The 14754-nt window shown below is 37.6% G+C and overlaps 1 protein-coding gene across 3 annotated transcripts in view; it reads left to right on the forward strand.

Annotated features, from left to right (window-relative positions):
- The first annotated feature begins 14062 nt into the window (after positions 1-14062).
- The window catches only part of LOC135219512 (uncharacterized), a 90464-nt gene continuing 89772 nt past the window's right edge, over positions 14063-14754 (forward strand). For all 3 annotated transcript variants that reach the window (XM_064256342.1, XM_064256341.1, XM_064256340.1), the window contains exon 1: positions 14063-14265. In XM_064256342.1, coding sequence (XP_064112412.1) covers positions 14158-14265 — 108 coding nt within the window. In that variant the 5' untranslated portion in view covers positions 14063-14157. The remainder of the gene's footprint in view (positions 14266-14754) is intronic.

Consider the following 14754-nt stretch of genomic DNA (forward strand, 5'->3'; position numbering starts at 1 on the left):
GCAGGTTTGACAGCACTTAGGGCTGGTACTTGGGCGTTCCATAAGGACGGACACGCAGGTAGAATGGCTACCTGTACGGCCTGTACAGGTGCAATGGCACTTATGAGGAGGCGTTCCTTTTGGGCACTGGTAGCGTGCTGGTGTGTCCCGGACACTACATGCAGTATACTTAAATATACTGAAGAGAAATGGTACTCTGTTCGTGGCAGAGTGTAATGGTGGAGGAGAGAAAGTAAAAGGTGGGAGTACTTCAGCAGCCAGTCGATGGACAGTGTCAAGAATTAGTGGCACTGAAAAATGATAAGACCTGACGTGCACTGGTGGTGGCCAGTCCTAGACTAGTAGGCTTCCTTGTCTGGAAGTAATGAATTTGCGTCGCACACTGTGCAAATTGTGCTTGCGGTATACGCAAGTCTTTTGTGAAAAAATTAGAAAAGACCACTCGGGCAACGACAGGTAATGGTAAATTGTAGAAATGCTCAGTCCCTCGCTGAAGTACTCGGTAAATGAAATAAATGCTTGCAAACTGCAATGGACACAGGCGCGTACGTATCACGCTCAGTGTAAATAAAAGACACAAGAGACTAAAATAATGTTAATTCTGCATGCGGTTAAGTAATGAACATAGTACTCTTGGCTTCGTGAATAATGGGTTCTCTCTCTCTCTCTCTCTCTCTCTCTCTCTCTCTCTCTCTCTCTCTCTCTCTCTCTCTCTCTCTCGGAGAGGGTGATAATGATATATGAATGAACTCCCTTGTATTTATTTGAACTACTAGTATTGTTAGTTAATACAACGCAACTTGCGTTAAATGATTTACTTACGTTAACGTGTAATGAAAGAATTGCTTTGGATACGATTTATGAAAACGATAACGCACTCGCGGTGAACGATTTTTACGTTAATGGTAGCTGCTTGCGCTTATGAAATGATTTGCGTTTCAATATGAATTTTACAAAGACGCGTTTTACGTTAACAATTCTTATAATTTACTGTACTTTGAAGATTTACGTTAACTTTACGTAAGTATACTAGGTCCCTGTGACAAAGCGAAAATGACGGTAAGGATTTAAGCTGAAATGTTAGCAAACATTGTAAATGGAAAAGGTTACGTTTAGTACGAAAGGAAATGAAACTTTCGCTCAGCGAGCGAGTAAGCGATGCTAGGTGAAACGTGTGAGCGGGTTGGGCAGCGCGGGCTAGCAGAGCGGTGTGCTAGCAGTGATGGCGAATCAGCTGATTCTCTGTAAACGCGGAGGCAATTTTACAACACGAAAATTCTAATTCTTATTCAAGGCGAATTAGTTAATTTCTCTGGCAGAACGATGATACTAGTACCGAGATTAATATTATTTACGTTAAACATTCAAGACTTACGTTACTTTGCTTAAATCGTTGAGATAATGCTTAAAGGGATAAAACATGGCTGCCGCTTTGTGAGAAACGAAGGTTGGTTGAGACAGCGCAGGCGCGAAGCTTACCTGGGAGAGCGTGTACGCTCAGCTTAAGCTGAGAGCTAAGCGGTTACCAACACTTGGAATGAAACCTACGTTAAAAATGAATTCCCTAACATATCACAGACAAAAGAGTTGTACACTTCTTTTGCCGTAACTATTAGTAAAACACTCCTAACTAGCTAGGCTTTCTACACAACAATAAACCTGGCAAAGCACTTCCTAGTTTGATCTGGTACTTTTTGGCATCTAATACACGTGCTCTGTCTCGTCCGACGAGGACAGTACAAAGTAACAGGAGAATTCACGGGCAAATTGTTTGCTTGCCGCTAAAATAAAGCTCTCGGCGCTTTCGCCGTTACAATAATAATATTTCTACTTACACTCTTTTCAACACTTCGTAATAAAAATACTTAAACGTACCTTAAGCTAACATTGGTTATAAAATAATCATATTAAATGAAAGGTACATACCTTACCGTGAGCCAGTGTGTGTCTTTCCCTGCAAGTGTGCTTTGTTTTTTTGCGCTTTGAAAAACATTTACATTCGTTTTACAAGGGATAACGCGATTTACAAGCTTTTTTAAGCAAGCTAGGTTCGAATCCTCGGCGAGGTCGACACTTTTACGTAAGTATGGAGCCTGGCCTTGAGAGAGCCCCGATACGTAAACAGGAAACGTTAAGGGAGGAGGGAACAAGGTGAAATTACTTGAACTTACCGTAAAACTGATTTATAGTTTGAATATTTACTCTAGAGGAACAGGTCGCCAGAAAACTCAGCTAAATACTTTACAGCTATTTATTTACAAAAGGCTCGTACTGGCCTGGAGAAAAGTAAATGCGATTGGTCCCCACAGGACCTTATAATCTCTCACAAATGGATAATAGATGGCTCAAAATGGAAGTTATAAAAGCTGGTTTCATAATCTTGCGGGAATGCAACACTTGCGGGCAGACAGACTTCGCACGTGGACTCATGGGAATCTGGAAAGGATCCCAGATTACACAATATAAAAAAGAAAAAATGACTTCTTGCTTTGTTAAGGATAATTAGTTCTCTAACACTGGGGCAAAGGAACTCTGTTTCACTAAGGTATGCACTGAAGGCTTAGTCTTTAACAAGTCACAAGGGGGAGCACGTGGCCCGATGAGGACAAAGGGCTTTTTGTTGTAGGGAGGGATAAAAATGAGACTTGAAAATGAAATTAGCAAGAGTCCGTATGGTAGTAAAAGGTGTGCTGGTTTGGAGTTTACACTTTTAGAAGTACCTGGAGGCAATGTTCAGTGTGGACCCTTTGTGGAAAAGTGCTGTGTCCGGCTTGGTCTCAGATTTGGGCGCGCCAATAACACTGTTAGGCTTAAGTGTGGGAGGCTGACTGGCCTGACATCCATCCGAGGTCACGAACTGCAGTCGACTGAGAAGATACTGTTGTCTTGGAATCACGGGGCTTCCAAATACCGCCTCGGGCACTGCCTGAAAAGTGATCACAACACTTGCCTCTCTTACCCTAAGCTTTCGTCAGACCGGAAATACCTCCCTAGGCTTCCTACGACATGCTCTCTCCCAACATCAGTTGCTTTAGGAGAAGGCATGGCTGCTTCTTTTATAACTAATATTAATAAAAACCTGCTGGAAGGCGAGGCGTTATAAACGTAGCAATATATAATATATATATATATATATAAAGACACACACACACACATATATATATATATATATATATATATATATATATATATATATATATAATATATATACATACATACATATATATATATATATATATATATATATATATATATATATATATATATATATATATATATATATATATATATATATATACATATATATATATATATATATATATATATATATATATATATATATATATATATATATATATATATATATATATATATGTGTGTGTGTGTGTGTGTGTTTGTGCGTGTGTATGTGTGTATATATATATATATATATATATATATATATATATATATATATATATATATATATATATATACATATATATATATATATATATATATATGTATATGTATATATATATATATATATATATATATATATATAGTCTCAGTAAGGATTGGGCGGCTACTGGTGAAATCTTAGCTTGATGATGAATAATAGTGCCAAGACTAGGAAGAACATTCTTTAATATTACGAGCTTCGAGGTTTACAACCTCATCTTCAGGCTGAAAAAATGACAAGGATGAGAAAATCACTAAAAATTACATTAAAATTAATTGTCTGATTAAAAGCTCAGTAAAAACATAAAATAAAACGAACATCACATACAAACTAAAAATTAAAAAATTACGAAAAAACTAAAACAAAGCGCAATCATACAAAAACAGAGATAAAAATAAAAATAATATGAAAGGTAAACAAACTACACTCAAAAAAATAAAATAGCTAACGACCCACTTTTGTTGTACCTACTATGAAAACTATATGATAGCTAGTTTGGAATACCGGAACGAGTTGTTGTTCAATTCCGGTTTCATTTTCTTAATAAACAGCGACTCTGAAATTAAAAGGTCCAGTCTATTGAGCAAAAAGACAGTACTCTAAAATCTAGGTGAGTGAAAAGGATGGTCCTGTGCTAAACTGTGATCCCTTATGGCAGAAAATGGTGGTTTAGAAAGAGGAAACCTAGTTCTAACGGAAAGACCTCTGCTGTTCCAAAAATTAAAATTCTGTGTCTAAGCCAGCGGGAACTGGATCCCACGTATCGCAGACCACACTGTTCGCAGTGTGGTCTGCGATACGTGGGATACCAGTTTCCGCTGGCTTAGACACAGAATTTTGGAACACAGAGGAGGTCTTTCCTTTCCGTTAGAACTAGGTTTCCTCTTTCTAAACCACCATTTTCTGCCATAAGGGATCACAGTTTAGCACAGGACAGGACCATCCTTTCACTCACCTAGATTTTAGAGTACTGTCTTTTTGCTCAAATAGACTGGACCTTTTAATTTCAGAGTCGCTGTTTATTAAGAAAATGAAACCGGAATTGAACAACAACTCGTCCGGTATTCAACTAGCTATCATATAGTTTTTCATAGTAGGTCACAAAGTGGGTCGTTAGCTATTTATTTTTGAGTGTAGTTTGTTTACCTTTCATATTATTTTTATTTTTATCTCTGTTTTTGTATGATTTGCGCTTTGTTTTAGTTTTTTCGTAATTTTTAATTTTTAGTTTGTATGTGATGTTCGTTTTTTTATTTTATGTTTTACTGAAGCTTTTTAATCAGACAATTAATTTTAATGTAATTTTTAGTGATTTCTCATCCTTGTCATTTTTTCAGCCTGAAGATGAGGTTTTAAACCTCGAAAGCTCGTAATATTAAAGAATGTTCTTCCTAGTCTTGGCACTATTATTCATCATCAAGCTATATATATATATATATATATATATATATATATATATATATATATATATATATATATTATATATATGTGTATATATATATATATATAATATATATATATATATATAGATATATATATATATATCATATATATATCTATATATATATATATATATATATATATATATATATATATATATATATATATATATATATATATATATATAATATATATATATATAATTCGAAACGAGAGGCCAAATTATTGCCAATTGACCCACATGGGTCATGGAAAAGAAGTTTGAACATAAGTAATCTTTGCACCAGAGGTTTTTTTTTTCACAAAAAAAGAGAAAGCTGCTGCCTAACATACCAGCAAATTTCCCCCAACTTTCCAACCGAGCAGTGAGTCAAACGGTAGTATTTCATTCGAGTTACCCCTCCAGTGTGAATATGGTGAAGCTAAAGAACACTTGAACACATATTTCACAGAAATAAATTTCTGAATAACGTGGGGACCGAACCCTAGTCGTTCAAATAAGATGCCAGGACATTATCAATTAGCCCATACACGTCATGAAATAAGTCGAAAACTAAGTACTCAGGCGGTGTGATGTTTTTCCTGGACAGGCTGCCGCGTACCTCACCAAATTTTACCCATCTTCCCGACCCTGTGGTAAACATGGCATCTGTGGTTTGAGTTCCAAGGCGGCCACGGAGTTACCAACTGATTCACACAGGTCATACAAGAAGCTGGAATGTTAGTACTCCTGTACCCGAGGTTTTTAGGTTTTTCCCAGGCAGGCTGCCAGTGCCACCTAACATGCCAGAGAATTTTACCAAAGTAAGTTGTTCTTCGCTATATGAGATGTGACTCCTTCCCTATCACTGGTTGTGTTCTTTAGGTCTATATTTTCTCGATGTCTCTTTTCCCAATTTCTATTCGTGACCTTTCCAGTCATGAAATAATGATGAATCACAATCATACTGCCACTTCCTCCATTTCCTATACTTCTTGTTGATCGTATTTTTCTGTCTCTTATGTGTTCTCTTGTTTTGTTACAATTTTTCTTACATTTATCCTCTCCACTCCATAAATATTTTGGTTCGTAGCGTTTCCCCAAGCATCTCTATAGTGATCTCATTGTTTTCAAATGGCGACATCTACTTTCTCGATAAACTGAATATATCATTTAGATGCGTTTAATCCTTTTCTTCTTCCTATTTATCAGGGTTTTATTGAAAGAGATTTGTCCATGTCCTGGAGCATTGGTTTTATCTCGAAAATCTTTATGTAACTTTCTCCCTTGATAGGACGGAAGTAATGCAATATTACCTCATTTCTCGATAGTCCTCCTCTCTGCAATGACATTTTCTCTCTTACTTTTTAATCACACTGTTGGTTTCTGTACAGGTAAGCTTCAGCGAGACCTCCTCTTCATATTAATTCTTCACGACACCCTCCAAACATACTACTACTAAATTTACTAAGCCAAAATTATTGATCGCTCCTTTCCTGTCATCGGTATGCATTAGATTTTCTATCTGCTCGCTGTCCCTCATTGGACGAGTGGGTTGCATAGTCACCTACCAATCTGGTAGCTCGAGTTCGCTCCCGCCTGCCACAAACGGGGGAACTAGAACAATTTATTTCTGGTGTTCAGAAATTCATTTCACGACATAATGTGGTTCGGATCCCGTTTCTATGTAACCAATTGGTTCATAGCCAAGTCAATAAAAATCTAATCCCTCGGGCCAGCCCGAGGAGAAATGTTAATCAGCTCAGTGGTCAGGTTAAATAAATTAGTATAATGAAGATATAATTTCAAGTCCTCCCCCAGGCTATCAAATAGCCTTTCGGGAGGACGTCAGACGGGTGACCCCAAGCCCTCACCACGACGTCCACTCGTGATGGTAACCACCAGTAGACAGCCTCACTGTTCGTTCCCACTGGACGGGAAAGTGAACTCTAGCCTCGATTATACCAAACCAGAACGTTACCAAGACTTTACTAGTTAGCGGCTAGTACAGGGAGGTCTTCGGTTTCCCAAAATACAGCTCACCCATCTTCGTTCTTCTCCTTTTTAGTTACTTTTCTGTACAAAAAAAACTATTGTGCCGGCTTGTCTGCCCGTCCGCCCTCCCCCTCAGATCTTTAAAAAAACTGACTGAGGCTAGAAGGCTGCAAATTGGTATGTTGATCATCCACTCACCAATCCTCAAACATACCAAAGTACAGGTCCCCTAGCCTCAGTAGCTTTTTTTTTTTTTTTTTTTTTTTTTTAATTCTTTATATTAAAGGTTAAAGTTAACCATAATCGTTTTTCTGAGAACGAATAGGATAGGCCAACACCGGGTAGTGATTAAACTTTCATGGGCCACAGCTCATACAGTATTATCGAGACCACCAAGAGACAGACCTATTTTCGGTGGCCTTGATTATCCTCGATTGCCTCGGTATATTTTCTACTTGTTTTAATCTCGTCTGGGTTTTAAGAAAAAGCCATTTTGCCGCTCGTCACAATGACCAATGCAGTATCAAAAATTATACATAATTTTCCGATATTTACCAAACTTAACGCATTCAATCTTTCAACAAATCTAGTATATAAAAAGCAGGGGCTTCAATACTCTTAAAGAAAGGTCTCGTCTTTGCACAGATAAGAATATTCGAAGATTTAGTGAAACTAGTTTAGTGTACAGCGCTTGAAAAACTTGTATTCTAATACACACAAAATTCAGCTTAGTAATACCTAGGTTCTGGATATTGAGTACTCTATAGTCTATATATATAGAGCAATCAGTATTTCAACCATCATTTTTAATAGTAATACATATGAAGAGCTAAAGATATGATGATGAAATGAGTGTAATTGGAAATACAGGCATGAAAATTTAAATATATTTAAATTCTGTGCTGGACAATGCAGCAAACGCAGCAGAAAACACTGTTTTTAATGATAATAACAGAAGAGAAACAGAAAACATAAAATCCTAACCGTACTTCCACAGTAACAGTTTTGAAGATATTCCAAATCTTCTTATTAACATTCAAAGTAACGCAAAATTTAAGGACAAAAATAATGAAAAAAAAAAAAAAAAAAACCAATGGATGCATGTATCAAATCCCTTGGAAGTCATGTGACAATTTTTATACTGGTGAAGCTGAAAAACAACTGGAAAACTACCAGTAGAACGTAAAAATGGAAAGGTGGTAAATAGCATTTTCGTTAAATATTTGTTTCGTGGAAGTAAAGCTTGTTAGAATATGAACTCATCTATGGAAACGTATAAACTTTATAAAAATAATATCTACAGACATATGTTAAAAAGCATAGATTTTTAGTGAAGGCAGTTCACATGAGTCTAAGGGCTAAAATATTAACCTATCTGCATGAATAAGAACGATTTAATGTTGCTAATATGTACACAGCTCCTCTATAAGTTGGTTTGTGCTGTGGCCATTGTAACAAGATAGGGTATCTCATGGAAAGTGCTGCCTAAAGGCTGAGAATCAGCCAGAAAATTCCTCTAAGACACTAAATGGGACAACATTCCAACAGAACCAAGTCAGGCCCTTTGGGTAAGCAACAACAAGCCTGCTCCCTTTAGCAGAACAGTGCCAAAGGCAACCAACAGCAGCAATTATTGCAATACTTGTAAAGCCTCTATGGGATTCCACCCAATGGCAAAATGCCCTAGCAATCAGCCAAACCTGCTACCTTAACAGTCCTGAATCAGCCCTCATTAGGCCCTCCAGCAGGGGGACACACACACACACACACACACACACACACATATATATATATATATATATATATATATATATATATTATATATATATATATATATATATGTGTGTGTGTGTGTGTGTGTGCTGTGGCACCCCCTTGGAGGTAGCTATTCCCCATGCCATGTTTCTGCATTGATGACACTGGCACACAAATACAAGAAGACAAGTTCCCCCATGGGGCCATAATTGGTTGAGGGCATCAATCATTATAAAATGATGCTCCCACAGTCAAATTGAGGGTCACTAGGCCCCTCTGCAGTAAGCTCTGCGCACCTGCAGTAGCATTATATCTTTCTGGAGGCTATACCTCCTCCTAGTACAAGATTTCAAGTCCCTTATAAAATTCGACGAACAAAGGGTCCTAACCCTTCGAAGCATTTCAACAAGACCAAAACTCTTTATGGACCGGGCCTCCTCCCTTAAACCACTGCCAGCTCCATCCATCCCGAACGAGGCTTCCTTAATATGCACATTCGATCTCCTTTCCAGAGATCCCTAACTTGAATCCAAATCCATGTCAGGCCTTACTCCATCCGTCATGGACGTTGAGCCCATTCCAAATCTGATTCCAGTGCCTCAACATGCATAAGTGCCAGTGCCAGAGCATGCCTCAAATCTCCTTCAAGGAGATGTCAGCATGGATTGCCTCTCACCTTTCGGTTTGGCACTGCTACCAGTGCCGTTCCGATGGTCAACTCCAGTTTTACTTGGGTGTCCTCGAGGTTCTCATGATCACAGTGGAAACCTCAAACCAAGCGCGGCCTTGCAACCCGTGCCTAAGTCAATCATCCCCACCTGCAAGCTGCTCATGCTCCTGACAAGCTCCTCCTCTTCATTGAAGTCCTCAGTAGATAAATTGAGCAAGGATTTTGCCACATCTCAACTGGCCAATGAACCCAAGAAACTGTGGACTACTAGTTGTCCTAGCTTGCAAGGCCTGCCCTTGTTCCAGTACTTCATCATACTGCCTCACAAAGGCCCATTAACAGCTTGAGTTTGATTCTCAAAGCTAACAATTATCAATATTAACTGTATGATTAACCTTAGGATTTACTGCTGTACTAATCCTATCATTGGAGAAACAAATCCACAGTTATGTAAATGTACATATATTTAAGTTTAAAACAGAAAGGATAGCTTTCGGGAATCTGTACGGTTCCCCTTAATATCAATGACACACGTTGAAATAACTTTACAGCGAAGTAAACAAAGCAGGAGTCAAAAATTAAGTGACTTGTTATTAAAACAATGGAACGGTCGTCCAGTATAAATCAGGCAATGCCGTCGTTTTCTGATGAAAGCCCCGCCAGTCTCTGGAACTCTGGAAGTCGAATTGGTCCTTGCCCAGTGCGGTCGTTCTGATGGTCCTCTTCAACAGCATAGGCGCCGGCAGCATCGGTTACTGGAGGTAGCCGAGTTACCTGAACGGGAGAAAGAGAGGCAACCGCAGCATCAGATGTGGCTAAAGAGACAACACTCTCATAATGTTCTTTTATTCTTAAAACCTTTAATATATTCTTGGAAATAATGGTTGTTGTGAATTTATCTTCCGTGTGTGAAAGATTTATTGCCTTCCATAGAAAACCACTGTCTATCGCCGCACCCTCCACTAGCCTTCTTATACCAACTTCTTTACTTCTGAAAATTACTTTAGAATCTTCCCAATTATGCGGTGATCGAGCTTAAGACTGTGACTAACTAATACATTGTTTTCCGCATGGTAACTGGTAAGCTCTTTTGTGTTCCCCGATTCTAGTGGGCAGCCCTCTACCACTTTCACCGAAATATTTAGAGTCACATTCTGAACAGGGAATTTCGTAAACACCAACTTGTTTGTGATTCGTTTGTGCTATTATTATGTATAAGAAGTCTCTTAATAGTGTATTATAATTTAAAAAACTATATTTATTTTATCATTGTGATTTTTGTTAAAAGTTTTCCTATTCTGTTTAGGTGAGGATTAAAAGGGAGTGCAAGACAATTCGTAAACTTCTTTTTGTCATTTACTTTAGATGAATCTCTGTAGAATATTCTTGCTGGCTTTTTTAAAGGCATTATTAATAAAATAGGAAGGGTAACAAAGTTTTTTGAAAACATCTTCAATGTGTTTAAGTTCTCTGTCAATGAAGGCGGGGTCGCATACTTTCAGGGCTCTCAAAACAAAATTGACTAAGATGTTGGTTTTGACTTCACTATTGTGCCAGGAGAAAAAATGAATGTATGTTTCTGCATTGGTTTCTTTACGATAAACTGTAAATTTAAAAGTGAAAGTTACTGGGTCATGGAAGATCAATATGTCTAAAAACGGCAACTTATTATCTGTTTCGTGTCTCTGTGAACTTGATAGAGGGCAAGATTCCATTAATGTACCGAAGGAAATCGTCAAAATTTGAAGGGTTACCTTTAAAAATAATGAAAATATCATCTACGTATCTCACCCAAAAAATGGGTCTTAGTGAAGGTTCACAGTTCTGTAAAATTTCAACTTCAACAAATTCCATGCATAAATTGGCAAGAATAGGAGACAAAGGAGACCCCATTGAAACACCAAACTTTTGTCTAAATCCCTGATTGTTAAATGAAAAGACTGTGGAGGACACACAAAGTCGAACCAGATCTAAGAACTGTTTAGTGGGTATAGCAAAATTAATGTTACCTAAATCCGATTGTTCCTTGAGCTTATTAAGTACATTATTCCAAAGGCACATTTGTGAAAAGCGCTTGTCACTCTAGACTAATCATTTTACCTGAATGTTTCCCAGTTTCTTGAGACGTTCTTAAAATGTTCCAACATCTTAGTCAATTTTGTTTTGAGAGCCCTGAAAGTATGCGACCCCGCCTTCATTGACAGAGAACTTAAACACATTGAAGATGTTTTCAAAAAACTTTGTTACCCTTCCTATTTTATTAATAATGCCTTTAAAAAAGCCAGAAGAATATTCTACAGAGATTCATCTAAAGTAAATGACAAAAAGAAGTTTACGAATTGTCTTGCACTCCCTTTTAATCCTCACCTAAACAGAATAAGGAAAACTGTTAACAAAAATCACAATGATAAAATAAATATAGTTTTTAATTATAATAACACTATTAAGAGACTTCTTATACATAATAATAGCACAACGAATCACAAACAAGTTGGTGTTTACGAAATTCTGTTCAGAATGTGACTCTAAATATTTCGGTGAAAGTGAGTAGATGGGCTGCCCACTAGAATCGGGGGGGAACACAAAAGAGCTTACCAGTTACATGCGGAAAAACAATGTATTAGTTAGTCACAGTCTTAAGCTCGATCACCGCATAAATTGGAAGATTCTAAAGTAATTTTCAGAAGTAAAGAAGTTGGTATAAGAAGGCTAGTGGAGGGTGCGGTGATAGACAGTGGTTTTTCTATGGAAGGCAATAAATCTTTCACACAGGAAGATAAATTCACCAACAACCTTATTTCCAAGAAATATATTAAAGGTTTTAAGAATAAAGAACATTATGAGAGTGTTGTCTCTTTAGCCACATCTGATGCTGCGGTGCCTGACTCTCGTCAGGTAACCCGGGCTTCACCTCCGGTAACGGGGTCGGCTGGCCGGGGCAGAACCGATGCTGTAGCGAGGACCATCATGAACTGTTCCGCACTGTTGAAGAGGACCCATCAGAAACGACCGCACGGGCAAGGACCAATTCGACGTTCCAGACGACTGGCGGGGCTTTCATCAGAAAAACGACGGCATTGCCTGATTTATACTGGACGACCGGTTCCATTGTTTTAATAACAAGTCACTTAATTTTTGACTCCTGCTTTGTTTACTTCGCTGTAAAGTTATTTCAACGTGTCAGATTGATAAGGGGAACCGTACAGATTCCCGAAAGCTATCCTTTCTGTTTTAAACTTAAATATATGTACATTTACATAACTGTGGATTTGTTTCTCCATTTGAAGACTCGTGCTACTATGAGGAATTTTTAATCCTATCATTCTTTCACATGTGTTAATAAGTTCCTGAAATATAATTTCTTAGAATACTTTTTATTTTGAATTTGCTATTATGCTGCTTAAGAGTAATAAATGGAGAAATATTAGAATTTAACTGACAGAAGCACAGTCCTCCTGCGATGAGTAAATCTTAAAATCAAATAAGAAATAGCTGAAAGTGATTTACTCACAGAATTTATAATTTTAGAATTGAATCTTATCATACATGGATGTAAAGAGTAGTTATCAGATTGTTCATTTAAGTTGACTCGATTGTTGGCATTTCCACCCGATTCTGAGTGAATTGTCAACCTGATGGGGAGTTGTAAAGAAGTAGTCTTCTTAGCAAGTTCACGTCAACCTCCAACCTTGTTTTTTTAAAACATAAGAGACACCCTGATACCTGATGAAGGAACGGTGAAAAAAATTAGCCCCTTCCTTATGCCTCTCAATGCTCCCTGCTTTGGTAAATCTGTTCATCTTTCTAAAAACTTGTGACTGCCTTGAAAATCCTTTTTTCAGACATTTTAAGAAAGAGCAAAAGTCGGGCAATATGAAAATGTTGAGGTTGTGTTGAACATGTTAATTTGGCATTCAAATTAAAAAAAGTTTCAGCAACAAGCAAACAAAAAAAAACAAATTTGGGGTGGAGACTGGTCTGGTGACGCTCGTCCCACCATTGTAATTAAGTACAGTGAAAAAATATCTTTCAGCTTTCACGAAGGAAAGGCGCCGATGGGCTCCCCAGATATATTAAACCTTAAGTCTGAAAAAAGTGTGTCAATGATACAATTCTGATTTTTTGGGATTAAAATTATATATCTCGAATTTTTTAGTTTTTGATGCTTAATATTGATATCAAAACAAGAACAAATACCAATAACCGTAATATGATTACTAGCTTCACCGTCGGCATTACATCGTGATAATTGCAGAAACTTTAATTCAAAGGGAAAAATTTGGGGGTGGCGGTGGTTACATATTCGTCCTAAAATTAAGAGATTTTTCCCTCGTTATTCAGGTCAACAGCACCATGAACATCAGTTGGAGAGTGACTAAGGAGCGACTCGATAGCATTATAAAAAATTAAACCTTTAAAATAAAAATAAATAAAAGTAAACCATAAAGACCCAAAGTCGATCACGTAGGAAAAAATACCGACAAATTTAAATTCACTTACTCGTGTTATTTGAATAATCTTAAGAAATTAGCAAAGGCTAATATGCTGCTTGATGAAGAAAATTCACTAATTGGGTCTTTAAGCAATCCACGAGACGCCTCCAGTCCAAAATGAGCAAATAATAACAGGTTTTATGACCTAACCTTCCACTCAGGCATCAGCACAGGTGCGTTTTATTCCTTATTTCAGACCTGTGAAAGAGTTCGAGCAACGCTTGGGATAGCGAGGGGATAGGTATGGGGAGGGAACGTCAGGAAGAGGGATAAAAAGCTTGCTCTTCCAAACACCATTCGTCCAGTCACGGGGAAGAGGTCAGTCCAGCTAGTCGTGTCTTCCCTCCCCTCACCTGTCCTCGGTTAGGCATTCCCGACCACCATGAAGCTCTGGAAGAGTTCTTCGTCAGCCTTACCGATGTTTTCACCATCGCTAGGTCGTCTGTCCTTCACCTGGGTGTTCGTTTTCGTCGCTCTTCTGCAGATGCAGGTATTCATCAGCTGATATCACTAAGATATTTCCAAGTTTTAGAGTCTAATTGAGAGATATCGAGCTCTGTGATATACTTTCGATTAATTTCCTTTTCTACTACAGTCCCCTGAGGCTGAGTAACTTTCTTGGAAATGTCCAGAAAACCTGATAAAAGCGAATTCATTCTGTATTCGAGCCGAATATGTGAGTGATTGATTTTCCACCAAAATTCGTTGCTCCTTTGATAATATATCATTCCTAAAAGTTTTTAAGCATCTGAAAACTATGAAATATTATGTTAAATTTGACGTGTGTTGTAAAAACTTGGACTTTTCTGGCAAAAAGAAATAAACTAAGCTTGTTTGAAGTCCAGATACAGAAGATCATTCTACTGATGTCAACAAAATAAGCAACGAGTATGAAAGAATATAGGCTTGCAGAATTTGGAACTCACAGTCAGCATACATATTACGGAAGACATATGATACAAGAGAGAGACATTTGGAC

Source organism: Macrobrachium nipponense, chromosome 1, assembly GCF_015104395.2.
Source record: "Macrobrachium nipponense isolate FS-2020 chromosome 1, ASM1510439v2, whole genome shotgun sequence".
In the NCBI taxonomy this organism is placed as follows: domain Eukaryota; kingdom Metazoa; phylum Arthropoda; class Malacostraca; order Decapoda; family Palaemonidae; genus Macrobrachium; species Macrobrachium nipponense.